Raw genomic sequence first — 19,671 nt, 5'->3', positions numbered from 1 at the left:
TTTTGACATCTTGTTCCCTTTCCTTCTCTTTTGCTGTTAGGAACTGTTAAAAGATCTAGCAGCCAACTTAAGCTACAGAGATACCCCTGAGAGAGCTGCCCCCACCTGCCCAGAGGGAAACATTCGATGGGCCTCAGCACCCTTTGACTGCTACCTCCACCTTCTGCCAAGCACGAGAGAAATCTGCTTCTACCTAATTTAAGCCACTATTTGGGGATCTCTTGTAACTTATAATGGAAGCTAACCATAGCTTCTTCACCACAAAATTAATCGCTGTGATAGACAGAAACAACCTGAATGTCCACCTGTGGAGCTGGAAGACTGTGCTGCCACCAAAAAGATGAGCCAGACCCATTGTGGGATAGGGACAGCCACTCGCCTCCTGTGGCTGCTGCAACTCCTCCAAAATGAGATGCGCTGCCGAGACCGGTTTGGCTCAGTGGACAGAGAGTCGGCCTGCGGACTGAAGGGTCCCGGGTTCGATTCCGGTCAAGGGCATGTACCTGGGTTGTGGGCACTTCCCCAGTGGGGGATGTGCAGGAGGCAGCTGATCGATGTTTCTCTCTCATTGATGTTTCTAGCTCTCTATCCCTCTCCCTTCCTCTCTGTAAAAAATCAATAAAATATATTTAAAAAAAAAAATGAGATGCGCTATTTAAGTGTAAAATACACACAGGAATTCGAACTTAGCATAAAAAATAATTTTTTACTATTGATCAGATGTTGAAATGGTAATATTTTTGATATGTTGAATAATATAAAATATATTATTAAAAATCATGTCACCTGTTTCTTTTTTACTTTTTAAAATATGTGGTATAATGAAAAACATATATTTGGTCTTTATTCCCAGTTCTTGGCAAGAGTTCCTAAAACCCTTGGAATGTCTTGACTGACAGAAGTGTCCTGTTCTTCATAATTGTACTTGAGTCTATGCTAATGCGGTGATGGGAGGGGGTGCTGTTTGCCAGAGAAACCAACCCTGTGATTAGAGGACTGGAACTTTCACCGCACCCTCCCCCATTCAGGAAGGGGAAAGGAGCTGGGGAGAGAATTCGGTCCCCAACGGCCAAGGCTTTAATCTCATGTCCACATAATGAAACTTCTATAAACCCCTAAAGGACAGGGCTTAGGGAGCTTCCAGGCTGTGACCACGTCCAAGTGCTGGGGGGAGTGGCACACAGAGCGGGCATGGAAGTCCCAGGTCCTACTCCCTCCGCCTCCCACACCCTGGGCACCTCTTCCTGAGTCAGGTCCTTCATAATAGCCTAATGAACACAAGTAAGGTGTTTTCCTGAGGTATGTGAGTCCCTCTAGCAAATTCACAAACCTGAGAAGGGCTGTGGGAACCCCTGAGTTTATAGCTGTCACTCAAATACAGGAGGCTCCCAGGACTTGAGACTGGCATCTGAAATCGGGCAATTTGCGGGCCGAACTCTTAACTTGTGCGGTCTGCTAAAGCCCTTAACTTGTGGGGTCTGCTAACTCCAGGAGTTAGTGTCAGAACTGAATTGAACTGTTGGACACCTGGTTGGTTTCAGACAATTGGTGTGGAAAACAACACATATTCGGTGTCAGAGAAAAACCACACAGTTGGTTAGAAGTGGTGTCAGGGGGGAAAAGACAAGTCAGTGTGGTTACTAGAAAAATTTTAATGATATTTATAGTTTATATTCGGTTTCTATTAAACAGCACTGATCGCAATAGATTATCTATATGTATTGTCACAGAAAATGACCATGCTATTTCATGAAATATGGAAAACAATAGGTCACAAACATGAATATAGAGTATGTTCATATCCTAGTTGGGATCATATATGTGTGGAAGTAAACACAAAGTTAACTGTGGCTTTGCTTTACAACAAATAATAAACACCTATTAATTTTTATGATCAGCACGAACCCATACAGCATCTTTATTATGAGGTGACATTGGAGGGCTCACCTGCATGAGAACACTCACAGGTCCCAGGACTGTTAACACACAGTATTTCTCCATGCTTTGTCCCTCAGAATTAAAGCAAATTCTATACCTCAAGTCATTTAATAGTCAGTTGATCCAAGAATACAGCTTAACTTTTATGAAAAGTGAAAAGGTGCCGAAACCGGTTTGGCTCAGTGGATAGAGCGTCGGCTTGCGGACTGAAAGGTCCCAGATTCGATTCCGGTCAAGGGCATGTGCCTGGGTTGCGGGCACATCCCCAGTGGGAGATGTGCAGGAGGCAGCTGATCGATGTTTCTCTCTCATCGATGTTTCTAGCTCTCTATCTCTCTCCCTTCCTCTCTGTAAAAAATCAATAAAATATATATATATAAAAAAAAGGCGAAAAGGTGTTGAAGGAGGAAAAGGAAAGAATAAGCAACAAATACTAACCTCCAGGTAGGTTCTGGGAACGAGACCTTTGTTTCCTTTGGCATTTTTAGCCATCCACCAACCATCAGGGTGTTTTTCAATTATAAGGAGAATTTCCCCTTTCTTAAAGAAAAACAAAGTAAAATTTTTAAATTAAATTTTGCTCTTAAAATATGAATTACTAACATTAAAACTATTTTTTAAAATATAATGAAGGATAAAAATCATATGGTCATATCAATAGATGCAGGAAAAGCATGTGACAAAATCCAGCTCCCATTTATGATAAAAACTCTCAGCAAAGTGGGAATAGAGGGAGCATATCTCAACATAAGATCAGACACGGCAAACTCACAGCCAACATCATACTCAATGGGAAAAACTAAAAGCATTTCCCTTAAGATCAGGAACAAGACAGGGATGTGCACTTTTACCACACTTATTCAACATGGAAGTCCTAGCCACAGCAATCGGACCAGAAGAAATAAAAGGCATCCAAATTGTAAAGGAAAAAGGAAAACTGGCATTATTTGCAGATGACATGATATTGTATACAGAGAACCCTAAGATTCTATCATAAAACTACTAGAACTGATAAATTAATTCAGTAAAGTAGCAGGACACAAAATAAATATTCAGAAATCAGTTGTATTTTTATACACCAACTAGAGGCCCAGTGTATGAAAATCATGCACTGCGGGGGAGAAACTAAGATGGCGGCATAGATAAACACCGGGAAATAGTCGCTTCCCACAACATTTGAAAAATATCCCAAAGGATGGAGCAAACATCATCCAGAACAACAGGAAGGCTGGCTGAGTGTAATTTCTACAACTAGAAGAAAAAAAAAGCACGCTGAGAGCCAGAGGAGCTGCGGAGGCTGAGTGCAGAGGTACGGCGGCGGCTCGCGCGCGCGGGAAGGGGGTGGCACCTGAGGACGCGGCTGTCTTTTTGAATCACAAGCTCCCGACTGCTCTGAACTCCGGTTCTGGGAAGTCTCTGGGGACCCAGGACTCATATGGGGAGAGGCTGCTCTGTCAGGCGGCAGCGGGCGAACTTGAGGGCGGATTTCCCTCAGAGGTGCTTGCAGCCGTTACCGGGACACTGAGACGCGCGACTCCGGGCGCGGAGAATCAGCCATAGCTTCTTTCTCCGCCCTTTTGACTCCCTGAGACCCCGCCCCACCCAGGCTGCAGCAGAGGCTTTTGCATGTGAATGTACCTAACTACAGCCCAGCCAAGCAGACCCGGAACTTCCAAGAGAAGGCCCAAGGCCCCGCAGCAGCTTGCATTGCTTCACAGCTGAGCCTCTTCGTGGCTCCTCCGGCTGTGTGGCCTCAGGCAGGGGCTGAATTAGCACCTCCTTAGACCCAGGAGCCACTGTACCCAGTGGTCAGAGGGGGACCATTCTCCCACTTCAGACACAGCTGCTTCCCACAGCCAATTGGCCTGGAGGTCAATTCCTCCCAGTGATCCTACAACAAATAAGGCACCAAGAGTGCACCAAGAGTGTCCACCCCAGGTAACTGGGGAGGCTGAGCCACTGGGCCCTACAGGACACCTGGCGCGCAGGGCCACTCTATCAACACAGGGAAGCAGCCAAAATGCGGAGACAAAGAAACAGGTCACAATTGGCAGAAACGGAGGAGGGCAGACGACCGGACATAGAGTTCAAGGCCACGTTTATAATTTTTGTCAAGAATTTTATGGAAACCGCCGATAAATTTAATGAATCCCTCAAGGAGTATAGTGAGACCATGGAGGACATGAAAAAGGACCAACTAGAAATTAAGCATACACTGACTGAAATAAAGAATAATTTACAGAGATCCAACAGCAGACAAGAGGATCCCAAGAATCAAGTCAAAGATTTGAAATACAAAGAAACAAAAAATACCCAACCGAAAAAGAAAAAAGAAAAGAGATTCAAAAAATATGAAGATAGTGTAAGGAACCTCTGGGACAACTTCAAGCGTACCAACATCAGAATTATAGGGGTACCAGAAGGAGAGAGAGGGCAAGATATTGAAAACCTTTTTGAAGAAATAATGACAGAAAACTTCCCCCTCCTGGTGAAAGAAATGGACTTACAAGTCTAGGAAGCGCAGAGAACCCCAAACAAAAGGAATCCAAAGAGGACCACACCAAGACACATCATAATTAAAATGCCAAGAGCAAAAGATAAAGAGAGAATCTTAAAAGCAGCAAGAGAAAGACAGTCAGTTACCTACAAGGGAGTACCCATCCGACTGTCAGCTGATTTCTCAACAGAAACCATGCAGGCCAGAAGAGAGTGGCAAGAAATATTCAAAGAGATGAATAGCAAGAACCTGCAACCAAGATTACTTTATCCAGCAAAGCTATCATTCAGAATGGAAGGTCAGATAAAGAGCTTCACGGATAAGAAAAGGCTAAAGGAGTTCATCACCACCAAACCAGCATTATATGAAATGCTGAAAGGTATTCTTTAAGAAGAGGAAGAAGGGAACTCTTACCATTTGCCACAGCATCGATGGAACTGGAGAGCGGATAAATACCACAAGATCTCACTTATTTGTGGAATATAATGAACAACATAAACTGATGAACAAGGACTGATCCAGAGACGGAGAGGCTTTGATTGGACTGTCGGGCCTTGGAGGGAAGGTAGGGGAGGGTGGGGGCAAGGGGGAAGGATCAACCAAAGGACTTATATGCAAGCATATAGGCCTAACCAATGGACACGGACAACGGGGGGGTGAGGGGATGAGCGGGGGGGGGGGGGGGGTTAGAGGGTACACATATGTAATATCTTAATCAATAAAAAAATATTAAAAAAAAAAATCATGCACTGCGGGGGTCCCTCAGCCTGGCCTGTGCCCTCTTGCAGTTTGGGACCCCTCCCGGATGTCTGCCTGCTGGCTTAAGCCTGCTTCCTGCGGGAATCAGGCCTAAGCCAGCAGTCGGACATCCCTCTCACAGTCCGGGATCCCTCGCTCCTTATCACCTGCCTGCTCACTGATCCTTACTGCTCGCTCGCTGCTCCTTCCTTAGTGCTACCATGGAGGTGGGAGAGGCTCCTGCCACCAGTGCTGCACTCGTCCGCCTGAGCCCAGCTTCTGGCTAAGCAGCGCTGTGGGAGTGCACTGACCACCAGGGGGCAGCTCCTGCATTGAGCATCTGCCCCCTGGTGGTCAGTGTGCATCACAGTGACTGGTCATTCCACCGTTCGGTCAATTTGCATATTCCCCTTTTATTATATAGGACTAGAGACCCCGCTGGGCTTTTATATATATATAGATAAGATAATGAACTATCAGAAAGGTCAACTAAGAAAATAATCCCATTTACAACTGCATCCAAAAAAAATAACTAGAAATAGCCCTAGCTGGTTTGGCTCAGTGGGTAAAGCGTCAACCTGCAGACTGAAGGGTGCCAGGTTCGATTCCGATCAAGGGCACATGCCTGGGTTGTAGGCTTGATCCCCAGTGTGGGGCGTGCAGAAGGCAGCCAATTAATGATTCTCTCTCATCATTGATGTTTCTACCTCTCACTCTCCCTCTTCCTTCCTCTCTGAAATCAATAAAAATATGTAAAAAAATTAAAATAACTAGAAATAAACTTAACAAAGAAGGTAAAAGATCTGTACTCAGGAAATTATTAGAAACTGAAGAATATACAAATAAACGGAAGCATATATTGTGCTCATGGATAGGAAGAATTAATATTTTTAAAATGTCCTTACTACCCAAATCAATCTGTAGATTCAATGCAATCCCCATCAAAATACCAATGGTGTTTTCCACAGAACCAGAATAAATAATCCCAAAATTTATTTGGAACCACAAAAGACCCCAAATACCCACAGCAATCTCAAGGAGGAGGGCAGAAACAAAGTCAGAGATACCTGATATCAAACTATAATACAAGAAAGAACAAATTTTTTAAAAAAGAAAACACATTAAAAGAAACTATCCTACAAGGCTATATTAATAAAAATAACATGGGTCCGGCTGGCATGGCTCAGTGGTTGAGCATCAACCTAGGAACCAGGAGGTCACGGTTCAATTCCAGTCAGGGCACATGCCTGGGTTCCAGCTTGATCCCCAGTGTGGGGCCTGCAGGAGGCAGTCAATCAATGAGTCTCTCTCATCATTGATGCATCTCTCTCTCTCGTCCTCTCCCTTCCTCTCTGAAATCAATAAAAATATATTTTTTAAATAATAATAATAAATACAAGAGAATATTTTTTTTAAAAGACTTAAATGTTAGACTCAAAACCATAAAAATTCTAGAAGAAAACATAGGCAGTAAAATCTTGGACATTTCTCAGAGTGATATTTTTTCTGATATATTCCCTCAAGCAATGAAAAAATAAATCAATAAACAAACAAACAAACAAATGGGACTACATCAAATTAAAAAGGTTTTGTGCAGAAAAGAAAACCATGAACAAAATGAAAAGACAACCCACTGGCCCTAACCGGTTTGGCTCAGTGCATAGAGCGTCGGCCTGCGGACTGAAGGGTCCCAGGTTTGATTCCAGTTAAGGGCATGTACCTTGGTTGTGGGCACATCCCCAGTAGGGGGTGTGCAAGAGGCAGCTGATCGATGTTTCTCTCTCATCGATGTTTCTAACTCTCTATCCCTCTCCCTTCCTCTCTGTAAAAGATCAATACAATATATTTTTTTTAAAAAAAGACAACCCACTGAAGGAGAACATATTTGCCCATACATCTGATAAGGGATTAATATCCAAAATTTATAAAGAACTTATGAAAATCAATACCAAAAAACAATCCAATTAAGAAATGGGCAAAGGACCTGAATAGACAATTCTCCAAAAAGGACATACAGATGGCCAATAGACATATGCAAAGATGCTCAATGTCACTAATCATCAAAGAGATGCAAATTAAAACCACAATGCAAATTAAAACCTCACACTTAATTGAATGCCTAACATCAATAAATCAACAAACAAGAGTTGGTGAGGATGTGGAGAAAAGGGAACCCTTGTGTACTGTTGGTGGAAATGCAGAATGGAAAACAGTATGGAGTTTCCTCAAAAAATTAAAAATAGGACTACCTTATGACCCAGCAATTCCCCTTCTGGGTATATAGCCAAAGAAACCCAGAGCACTAATTTAAAAGAATATATGAACACGTATTTCACTGTAGCATTATTTACAACAGCCAAAACATGGAAGCACCCCAAGTACCCATCAATAGATGAGTGGATAAAAAAGCTATAGTACATATATACAATGGAATATTACTCAGCCATAAAAAAAGAACAAAATCTTACCATTTGCAACAGCATGGATAGACATAGAGGGCACTGTACTAAGTAAAATAAATCAGTCAGAGAAAGAAAAATACTTTATAGATTCCACATAGATTCCATATAGATTCCACATATATACTTCCATATATATGGAAACTAAAGAACAAAATAAATAAACAAACAAAACTGAAACAGACTCATAGACACAGGGAACAGACTGATGGTTGCCAGAGGGGAGAGGATTCAGGGTACTGGGTGAAAAGAGTGAAATAGGATTAAGAAGTACAAAGTAATCATTACAAATAGTCATGGGATGTAAAGCACAGCATAGGGAACACAGGCAATAATATTTTAATAACTATGTACGGTGCCAGGTAGGTACCTGAGATATCAGGTTGGCCACTTTGTAAAGGATACGATTGTCTGACCACTATGCTGTACATCTGAAACTAATATAAAAGAATACTGAATGTAAACTGCAATTGAAAAATTAAATTAACAAAAAGTCTTAAAAGGATAATAAATAAATAAAATAAAAAGTAGAAGAGTAATATTGCTCTTTTACCATTTTACTACCATGTAACTTTGATAACAATTTCACATGACTACTTATTAAATCGTAACTATTACTTATTTTATTTAAATGGATTGAGCATTCAAAAACTTAGTATCAGGAATATGTAACACAGGTACCCAGGTAGAATCTCCTTATCCTGTTAGGTATGCAAATTGGTCCTGAGCTTAGGTTCCAGTCTTGTTTCTACCTGCCTTAAATGTAAGGTCCCCAGCCTGCTGAGCAATAAAATCTCCAACCGCAATGCATTCTTCATCTGTTGCCTGCCGCTGAGATTCATTTTCCTGTTCCTCTTCCTCTTCCTCTTCTGTTTCTTCTTCCTCCCCACTACTTTCTTCACTTTCTTCTTTGTCATCATCGTTGTCGTCTTCATCTTCTTCAGCAAAATCATTATCTTCCTCTCTTTTGGTAAGTGCCTCAATTCTGCAAAAAAATAATTCTATGACAAGGATCACTTGAAATAGTACTTAAGAACAGATGAAGTATGAGTGTAACTTCTCTACATAGAAGAACTGGCCATATTTGAAAATAGCAAATAAAGAAAATAAGGAAAAAGCACGGCTAATGGTTCTACCATCCAGCTAAGAATATGGGACTTGAGGGACCGCGTGCTGAAGGAGTTATATAGCAGGAAGGTAAGTGACAGGGAGAGCATGCACGGGACTAGAGGCCAAGAGACGTGCACTCTGGTCCTGGACTCATCTACCCAGCAAACTGCTTGCGCATTAATCAGCGCACAGTGCTTAGAGCACGGGCTGAGTTTAAATTCTGACTCCATTCCTGCTTGTTGAGGAATAACTGTGATTTACAGGCAGTAAACCATAAGCTCCTCATTCCTCATTGATAAAGTGGAGATAATAACAGCACTTGCTTCATGAGGAGTCTATGAGTTACCGACTCGCAGTGTTTGGAACAGCGTCTGCCCCACAGCACGCTTGTAATAAAGGTCGGCGCTGACGACGCTGGTCCGTGTCAGACACAGTGGCTACACAGGTGAGCCAGACTCAATTCCCTGTTCCCAAGGAGAATCTAGAAAACGGATAATTACTCCAGAGCTCAATAGGTACTAGCCTGGAGACACGCGGGATGCTAAGGAAACACAAGAGGGACACCTAACCTAGACCGCATGGCTGCGGATCAGGAAAGACTCAGAAATAGGTCTTGGGAGATGAGTTGGAGTTAATCAGGTAAAAGTAAGTAGCAAGGAGGAGGAGGAAGGGAGAAAGGAGGCTCAAGATCAGGGAACCTCAAGTAGGTCACTAATGGCAGGACAGGCTTGGAGAAATGGGAGAGGTGAGGCTGCAAAGAGGTGAGCAGAATGCAGCCAGGTGAGCATCATGCAAAGATGTAAAGTCCCTAAGATGAAGTAAGAGAAGGGCAGGATCTGCTCCGCACTTTAGAAAGATGGCTACACATGGGGAACAGACTAGAGGAAGGGCTAAAGGAAAGATGGCTGTTATGAGTGACACAGGGCGACAGTATGGACTAAGAAAACAGGATTAAGGAGGAAGAGAAAGACTTTGGAAAGATATGAAGGAGGTAAAATGGAAGGTGAGGGAAGGGAGAGGAGTTCAAATAATACTGGCTGGGATAAGTCACTAAAACTCTGAGTGTTACTTATTCATTCAACATTCAGCAAAGTCATCAAATGTTTACAGGACACCTACTGCGCGACAGACACTGTGTGCTTGGGAGACTCCTACAGCTTACGTTGTAGAAGCTTACTTTAAAGTTGTCGTGTTTAGGATTTCATTTTATTGTTTGTTGGTTTTCTTAGCTACTTCTTTCCCTTATTTAGTAGTGATTGCTCTAGGTTTTACAATATGCATCCCTAACTTATCATAGTCTAACCTGAATTAATCTTACATTTCACCCAAAATGAAAGACCTTTAAGATGATATCATCCCATGTACCCTGCCGGCACTTTAAGCTACTCCTGTGCCTTTATTGTCACATATTGATTTCTGCATAGAGTTGATCCTTACTACTTGCAGATTCCATATTTGTAAATTCACCTACTTGCTAAAATGTATCTGGTAACACCAATCAACACTTGCAGTGCTTCTGTGTTCTTGCACAAATGAGTGCAAAGCAGCAAAAAATTCAAGTTGCCCGATCCACACGCTCACAGCAGAGGCTGAACAAGGCGACACTCTGCCTTCTCTTTTCGGCTCTTGGACTGAAAACAAGTGTCCTTTTTACAATCTATTTAGTACCAGGAATTTCGCATTTTTGTGCTTTTTGTTGGCAATTCTGTCATTTAAAGTGGCCCCAAGTCTGTGAAGTGCTGTGTAGTATTCATACAAAGACTGCAGCAGAAAGTGTCAGGTCCCATGGGAGGGGGAAAGAAGGGAAGTCACAATTTTGCCCTCAGGTAATTTATCATCTAGTTGGAGAACAAAGTCGAGATCTGAAAAGCTAAATAAACAGATGTATGAAAATAAAGATGCTGCCTTTAATGTCAATGTTCATATGTAAAAAAAAATTTATTTGGATCATCTGCTTGCATACGCTCTCCTTTCATAACTATTCTTTGCAAGCTGGAGGCAGGAACATGCCCTGCTTCCTGCTGGAGGGCGGGTAACAGCCTTTGCAAGGTGGAAGGAACCTGATGATCTAAACAAGCCCAATCTGTGGGAAGCAGAAAGGAACACATTAACTATTCCGAGTCCTCAAATGCTGCTCCCTTATCTTTATGCTGTATCCTGGGAAAATGCTAAGGATGGAGGTGCAAGGACTCTAGAACTCCCACTGATTTCCAGTACTGAGAAGGATAAAGTAGCTGGTATTGAACTTAATCCTCAAACCAGAAACAGCTCTAAAATCTGGACAAATACACAACACGGCTGTTTGACGTCACTGAACATCAACCAAGCAGGACTGCGGTCTTCTGCATGACTCCTGGGCTCTCACACGGTCTACTGTGCCCTGTGACCAGTGTCCACTGACTATCTGCTACGGCCACTCGTTTATAGCTGTACTGCCGTGTCTGTATCCTGAGGGAAACGTTAAAACTGGTGGCCTCACATCTGAAAGAAGGAAGGGAAGCGGCATACTCAGTTCTACTTTCTCTACTTATGGACACGGCGAGTTCCTGCAGTTGGTGAGTCAGGTTGTCCAAGAGACTGAGCTCCTCCTCCTTTTTCTGATGATAGTTTCCAACAGGTGCGGGTTCATCGGCCTGGAGAGAACACGAGTCAATTTCACTGAAAAATGTATTTGTTTTCTATTGTATTTACTTTAAAAGAAAAGACAGCTCCTATGTGTGCTAGAAGACAAAGTACATAGCAGAATGAGACTAGGCCTCCGTTAGGCAAATAAGATGAAAAGAAATGTAGATGGTGAGAATGTAAACCAAACGAAAAATTAAACATGACTTGCTTCTTGTTGTGTTCCCTTCTAGGTCCTGCAGACGCTCTGCAGTGGGCAGGGCTACCTCCCAGGCAGATGGCTCTGTCATAAAGGCGGGCCCCTCCCGAGCGCCCCCTCCCGGGCAGTGAGCCGGGAAAGCTGCTCCACCTCTGGAACCTGTTTCCACATCTGGGAAACGCATCCGCAGGTTCCCAAATGGAGAGTCGGTCTGCATGGAAACATCTGTGAGACAGATTTTCTGGGAATGAGTGTCTGTAATACTTACTTTGCTTAATTTTTGAAGAGCATTTTTACTTTCGTCGATTGCCTGTTTTAATTGGATACACCTAAATTTTTAAAAAGAGAGAAAAATATATTGATTTTTCTATTGTCAAAACCAAAAAGTTAGTCTATAAAGTCATGCATAAGACTTTAAGCAGGCAAGGCACTTAGTGATTATATGGCTTATGTTTAAAAATACACATGTAGCCCGCTGTTGTGGCTCAGTGGTTGAATGTTGATCCATCAACCAGGAGATCCCGTTTCAGGCTCAATCCCCGGGGGGAGCGGAGAGGGAGGCAAGCAGGAGGCAGCCAATTGATGATTCTCTCTCATCATTGATGTTTCTATCTCTCCCTCTCCCTTCCTCTCTCTGAAATCATTAATAACATTTTTTAAACTGTAGAAAACCTTATGTGAATAAGCAAATATATCATAAATATTTTAAATAAATAGAAATACACATGTAAATAAAATGCACATGTAAATGCTTTCTCACCCATTAGCCTGGCATCCTCACAGCCCAGCTCTGAGGCACACAGATGTGATAACCAAAGCTCAGAAAGCTAAGTGGCCCCGGGCTTCAGGGTCCTGCCTCTAAAATAAGGACAGCACCGGACTTGAAAATGCTCCTCCACCTACTCTAAGGCCCACAAGCCTAGGACCCAGCCAAGAGGACACTGAGAATGAGGATATGGCTAACAGGTAGTGTGCACCAAGCGGGAAGCTAACAGTTCACAGGCATCGCCTCATTCGACCCTCAGAGCCACCCTCCCTCCAGATGGAGAAAGTGAGGTTCTAAAAGGTGAGCACAGCCTGTCAATGGGAGAGTAACCACGTGGAGGCAGAGCCGAGGACCCCACAGCGGTCTCTTCCCATCACAGTGCTCATCCCCTTGACCTTGGCCTGTCCATTCACCTAGGGTTTAGTTATTCCACAGACAGCTCATAGCATTTAGCTTAAGTCTTAGACATCCAAGTGAGAACTATAAATACAACCAAAAGTGGCTACAGCTGGGCTTGCTATATATATTGGGGTGTTATTTGCATTATCGTGTATTATATAAATTAAATCATGTCCATAACATCTAAGCTATGAAGAGGAAAATCAGTCTTAGGGCAAGCCAAGGTCTTTCTATTATTTAGGGAGAGAGTAAAGACACTGATTAAGTTCAGATTTAGTTAAGGCCCTTGTATAAGTCTTTGACTATTAAATAAGCCTGTTTATGTACAGAAAGCCTGACAGTTAGCTCCCCTTTCTCTAACCTCACCCCTCCCTGATCTCCCTCCTTACCAGGACATGCTTCTCTAAAAAAAAAAAAATAATAATGAATGACCTGGAGAGACTTCTAGGTGCTAAAGAACTTCCCTGTACACCAGGGTACAGCCCACCTACTCTACCACTGCAGGCTCCTCAGGCTAAAGGCTCACTCCCAGCCCCTACAAATCCCTGCCCACACACAGAGAACTTCATTCTCATAAGGGAGTACCAGTAGGAAGGAAACTGGATACACAACAGTAGAAAATCCTATAAGGCTCTCTAGACTAATCAGCCTAGTCACTCATCTATAACAATAAAAGCATAATATACTAATTAGCCCGGACGTCCTTCAGGACAACCTTCTGGACGAAGCCGGGCTGCAAGAAAAGCCCGGGTCCTGGGTGCCTGCCAGCAGCCGGAGGGAAGCCCAGGTCCCAGGTGCCAGAGGGAAGCCAGTGCCGGCAGCCAGGGGAAGGAAGGCCTATTCTTGCACGAATTTCATGCATCAGGCCTCTAGTTCTTAAATAAAAATGGATAACCAAGGACCACCAGATGTAATAAAGAAAACCGGCAACATGGAAGATAAAATTTAAGACTCACCAACATTAAATAAAGACAACTCAGAGAACAGAAGAAAACTTTTAAAAAATCTCCTAATCATGAAAGTAGTAAGGAGATCATCTGAAAACAAGAGCATGATGTTATGAAAAAGAGCAAGAAAAAACACTTCTAAGTTGCCAATGTGTCTGTTAAAATCAAACATTCCATAGGAAGTTAAAGAAAAATCAAGAGCATCTCCCAGGCAAAAACAAAAAGACACAGAAACAAAAACTATATATTAATGGGGAGACAAGAGACCAAGAAAATAGTCCAGGAGGCTCCCTGACTCAAAGCTGTTTCAGGAAGAAAAAGACACACAAAAGTAAAAAACTTATCTACACTAATAAAAGAGAAAGATGCAAATTAACCATCACTCTGTCACTCCGCTACACTCACAAGCCACGCCCACCAGCCAATCAGGAGTGAGTATGCAAATTAACCCAACTAAGATGTCGGCGGCCATGGAGCTGGAGACAGCAAGAGGCTTGGGTTGCCCCCAGCGATGGCGGAAGCCAAGCTTCCCTCCTGCCCTGGCCAGCCCTCGGCTCTGCTCAAGGCTACAAAGTTTCAATTATAGAAGATAAATAAATCCCAGATACCTGTTTCCAGCCCGCCCACTGAAAAAAAAGAAAAAGAAAAAAAGGAGAGAGAGGCTGGCAGCTTGAGTCACCGGGGGGCATGGCCAGCCTGAAAATGGCCATCAGCCCCTCACCCAGGCTGGCCAGGCACCCCAGCAGGACCCCCCACCCCGAAGGGGGTGTGGCCAGCCTGAAAACGGCCCTCAGCCCCTCACCCAGGCTGACCAGGCACCCCAGCGGGACCTGATCCGGGACACCCTTCAGAGAAAGCCAGCTGGCCCCAACCCGTGCACCAGGCCTCTATCCTATATAATAAAAGGGTAATATGCAAATTGACCCTAACAACAGAACAACTGGGAATGACTGGTCACTATGACACACACTGACCACTAGGGGGCAGAAGCTCAATGCAGGAGCTGCCCCCTGGTGGTCAGTACACTCCCACAGGGGGAGCTCTGCTCAGTCACAAGCCAGGCTGATGGCTGCCAGCACAGCAGTGGTGGCAGGAGCCTCTCCCACCTCCTCAGCAGCACTAAGGATGTCCAACTGCAGCTTAGGCCTGCTCCCTGCTGGCAAGTGGACATCCCCCAAGGGCTCCTAGGCTGCCAGAGGGATGTCTGACTCCCCCCCAGGGAGCAGGCCTAAGCCAGCAGGTGGACATCCCCCAAGGGGTCCCAGACTGCGAGAGGGCACAGGCCGGGCTGAGGGACCCCCCCGAGTGCACAAATTTTTGTACACCGGGCCTCTAGTCTTTTAATAAAAGAAAATCCCCTAGAGCTCATGAGAGACATGAGTTGTCAAACTGAAAAGATGCACCGGGCCCTGGCCAGGTGGCTCAGTAGGTTGGAGCATTGTCCCATGCACCAAAAGGCTGCCGGTTCAATCCCTGGTCAGGGCACATAACTAGGTTGGGGGTTCGATCCCTGGTCAGGGCACATATGGGAGGCAACCAATCAATGTTTCTCTCTCTTTCTCTCAAATCAGTTTTTAAAAAACATATTGTCATGTGAGGATTTTAAAAAAAGTAAGACACAATGAATGTTGAGCAAGATAAAAACCACAAAGATATCATGATAAAATTTCAAAACACCCAAGCTGAAGAGAGAAGCCCAACAGGTCAGTTAGAAAGGAATGGTCATCAAACTTAGCATCACTGGGTGTGAAGAAACCTGACAATGTCTTCAAATGTTTAAGTAGAAATTATTTTTACTTTATCTCCCTCCAGCCAATTATTAATCAAACATACAGGCTAAAATACACTTTCAGACATGCAAATCTCAATGTGAATCTTTAAAATGACTGTGAGGAGGTCTTTTTATACACAGAGAAGACTATTTTATGGTTATTTGGGTTTAAAAATAATTAGTTTATTAAAATAAAGTTTTTTTAAAAATATATTTTATTGACTTTTTACAGAGAGGAAGGGAGAGGGATAGAGAGTTAGAAACATCGATGAGAGAGAAACATCGATCAGCCGCCTCCTGCACACTCCCTACTGGGGATGTGCCTGCAACCAAGGTACATGCCCTTGACTGGAATCGAACCTGGGACCTTTCAGTTTGCAGGCTGATGCTCTATCCACTGAGCAAAACAGCCTAAGGCTATTAAAGTAAAATTTTAAAACCCAGTTTTTCCTGGAGCTTCAAATTCAGCCTATAAATCTTATTCTATTTTTAAGCCTAGTAAAGCAAGTACAATCACCTTCACTTTTTCTTTCACTATTGTTTAAAACTTGACCTAAATTCCTTAATCAATCAATCCTACTAATAAATGTAGTTAATTAAATCCCCTTAGACACTTTAAAACTCATATAAACTTAATTTTGCTTTTAAGCACTTTGAATGCCTGACTTCAGTAAGTTTTTCCAATGATTCTAGTAAATCATTTAAACTAGTAGAATGAATCTCTAATGTTCTTCTGAATGTTATAAACTCTTTAAATACCCCAAACACACAGATTATCTTAATGATGTCCTAAACAATACAAAAGTATTAATAATCTAATTCAATTTAGTTCATTATGACTATATAATTTTAAACTCTATTTTATTTTAAACTTTTCCAGGGATTAAAAAAAAAATGTCAAAACAAAACAGAAATACTTATCCACCAAGAGAACCATTTTCCCACCTTAAGGAAGCTGGAACTGTTAATAGAGATGTCTGACCACATCACAGGACCTGGGCCTACACAGGCCAAGGACCTCCCACAATCCTGCCTCAGCCACCACGTTCACTCAGCAGTTTCTATAGTTGCTGTCACAACAGCAAATCCACCACCTTCAGGTTTAGGGTGGTTTCTCCTAGATCCAAGTGAGGCCACCATGTAACTCCTCCACGATTCAAATGGGCCAAAGCCCGCACCTCCATGGCAACTTCAGCAATGCTCTTCCTCTTGCTTCACTGAACCCTGCATTTCTCAGCAAACTTAAGGTATTTTTATTGCCCCTTCACTCTAATGTCTCAGAGCAAAGTAATGTTAGAGAAGTTAACGAACCACTGTGAACCTCAATTTTCTCCTGGTGTATTATGAGAATTAATCAGGAATAGTTTTCAGAGTGTAGACCACACTGCTTGGTACATGCAGAATACAAAATAAATTAAGTTACCTCTTTTTAAGATTTGTAATTCTCAATTTAATCTTATCATTCCAATATTTAGACCTGATAGATCTAGATAACTGCATGAAATCTTTTTAAATACATTTTGAAAAATTTCATTGTTACCTCAATATTTCTCATTATCAGTTTTTTTAATTGTACTAATAAAAACAGAAAGAAATAATGCCGTAAACAGTTTCAATTCTGTAAACACTGCTCATTGCAATGCAAGTACAGTTCTTGGAAAGCTTATAACATTGAGTATGCTTTACCTTTGGTAAATATCTCGCCTTTTACTGGTTTCTAGAGTTCCTTTCAATTGGCTCTCAGAAAGCAAACTATCAACCTATAACAAAAACAAATTTTAAATATCATATTCTTAAATACCATGTAACCTTAGGAAATAAAAGTTTAATCTTTTCACCAATATTTTAGGATGAACACACACAACAAAGTGGAAAGCACTGTACAGTGAACTCCCACCAGCTGGATTCCACCACTGACATTTTACTGTACTTATTCTTATTTGACCCATCTATTCACCAGTCTCATTTATGAATTTCAAAGTAAACTGCAATCACCAATACATTTCCCCTTAAATAATGCACCATGGTATCACTAACTAGAGTTCAATAATTGGTGTAAAATGTACATACAATGAAATGCACAAACCTTATACATTTGTATACACCTGTGCAACCCAAACCCCATCAACGTACAGAAAAGCCCAGGAAGTATGTGCTCTTTTGTGTAATCCTTCTACACAGCGTGTTTCTGGGATGCTGCCATGTTGTTTGTGGTGCGTATCATTAGTTTGTTCCTTCTTATTGCTGAGTAGTATGCACTGTCTGGATATATCACATGTTTGTTTATCCTCATTCTTATAGCTTACACCGTGACTTAGTATTTTCCAAACACATGTAACTTTGCCAAAGTACCCACAAAAGAGCCACCTACTTCTGATGGGTTCTTTTCTATAAATGATGCGAAGACAAAGTGGGTGGAGAAAGAGAGAAGTTCACTAGCTTCTTCTCTACTCGTGCTATTTCGCATCTTGTCTGAGGCATGAATGAGCTGCGCTCTTGTTCCCTGGACACCGCGTGGGAAATCTGTTCCATGTTTTGCTTTAGGAGTCCTCTATAGAGACAGGGAAGAGGAGCTCACACTATCCAAGAACCTTTCCCATTCAGGATACCAAAGGCTCCTGAGCTAATTCTTCTCCAGGTTGGACAATCCTTGTTAATAGTTTGTTTTGTTTTAATAACAATTTTTGTTATTCTCCCAAAATTGCACTAAATTATAATTAGATACAGAATCATATTACATATCTAGACAAAGCTTAGCTTAAGTTCATGCCTCAAGTTTTATTTTAATTTCTACCAGAAGAGTATTTTGTTTGTTGTACCACTACAATTCCAATAGGGTCACTTAAGAAATATTTATCCACCCCAGCTGGTTTGGCTCAGTGGAAAGAGCATCAGCCTGAGGACTGAAAGGTCCCGGGTCCGATTCCAATCAAGGGCACTTGCCCAGGTAGTGGGCTTTATCCCCAGTAGGGGGCCTGCAGGAGACAGCTGATTAATGATTCTCTCTCATTATTGATGTTTCTATCTCTACCTCTCCCTTCCTCTCTGAAATCAATATATATATATATATATATATATATATATATATATATATATATATATATATTATTTTTTTTTAATGTTCAAGAGGCCCCGCTGGTGTGGCTCAGTGACTGAGTGTGGAGCTATGAACCAGGTTGTCATGACTGGATTCCAGGTCAGGATTACCAGCTTGATCCTCAGTGCAAGAGGCAGCCAATCAATGACTCTTTCTCATTATGGATGTTTCTATCTCTCTCTCCTTCTCCATTCCTCTATGAAATAAATAAACAAATATTTTTTAAAAATAATGTTCAAGAGCCCTGACCAGTGTGGCTGTTATTTGAACTTCCTGTGGACCAAAAGGTCGCAGGTTCAATTCCTGGTCAGGGCACATACTTAGGTTGTAGATGTGATCCTCGGTCAGGGTGCACACTGGAGGCAACCAATCAATGATGGTTTTTTTCTTTCTTTTTTCCTTCTCTCTCTCTCTCCCCCCCACCTCACTCTCTCTCCCTTTCTGTCTAAAATCAATAAAAACACTTAAAAAATAAATAAGTGTTCGAGATATCTTTCCCTTGCAACTACTTATCTCTGAAGTTAACTTTTCTCATGTATATTAGTTACTTGTATTTCTTCTTTATTTTAAGTCTTTGCTCACTGACTAGTTCTATTTTGCTTAAGTTCACGGGAAGCAATAGCGGCTTCCATGGAGGAAGCGGGGGGGGGGGGGGGGAGCGGGGGGGAGGCCGGGGGGGGCGGGGGGGAGGCCGGGGGAGGGGCGGGGGGGAGGCCGGGGGCGGGGGGCGGGGGGGAGTAGTGGCTGGAGGGGGGAGAATGGTGCTGGGCCCAGATGCGGTTGGTTGGCCATGGTCCCTGTTAAAAGGTTAGATCGGAGGTGAGGGGGTTAAGGGAGGTGTTAGGTTCGGGGACTGAAATGTTAGGGTGAGGCCGCGCAGTGAAAGGTCAACATTTCGGGAGTCCCCGGGGTCTGGTGGGGAGGAGGAGGGTCAGACCCGGCTCCCAGGATTCGCCCGCTAGAGCCCGGGCCGCCCCACGACGCGGCCCCGTGACAGCCAGATGTACCTGCAGCTTCAGCTCGCGGCCCCGACGCCGCAGGGACTGCAGAGGGTCGCGGGGCCGCCGTGGCAGCATCTCCTCAGCTCCGCGCCGGGCGCGCACCGGTCGCCAGGGAAACCGCCTGAGC

The 19,671-nt window shown here is 43.1% G+C and overlaps 1 protein-coding gene across 4 annotated transcripts in view; it reads right to left on the bottom strand.

Annotated features, from left to right (window-relative positions):
• Positions 1-19,671, bottom strand: part of NPHP1 (nephrocystin 1) — an 81,441-nt gene extending 61,770 nt beyond the window's left edge. Inside the window, exons 1-6 of one of the 4 annotated variants that reach the window (XM_081100891.1) lie at positions 19,551-19,671; positions 17,133-17,206; positions 11,832-11,892; positions 11,251-11,375; positions 8,389-8,617; positions 2,377-2,478 (exon numbers count right to left, since the gene is read on the bottom strand). In XM_081100891.1, coding sequence (XP_080957017.1) covers positions 2,377-2,478; positions 8,389-8,617; positions 11,251-11,375; positions 11,832-11,892; positions 17,133-17,206; positions 19,551-19,619 — 660 coding nt within the window. In that variant the 5' untranslated portion in view covers positions 19,620-19,671. Of the gene's footprint in view, positions 1-2,376; positions 2,479-8,384; positions 8,618-11,250; positions 11,376-11,831; positions 11,893-17,132; positions 17,207-19,550 lie in introns of those variants that run through there. The other 3 variants (XM_081100890.1, XM_081100892.1, XM_081100893.1) reach the window with 3 other exon arrangements.

This window comes from Myotis nattereri (assembly GCF_964212035.1).
Source record: "Myotis nattereri genome assembly, chromosome: 10".
Classification (NCBI taxonomy): domain Eukaryota; kingdom Metazoa; phylum Chordata; class Mammalia; order Chiroptera; family Vespertilionidae; genus Myotis; species Myotis nattereri.
This window is presented reverse-complemented; position numbering and strand designations above follow the sequence as displayed.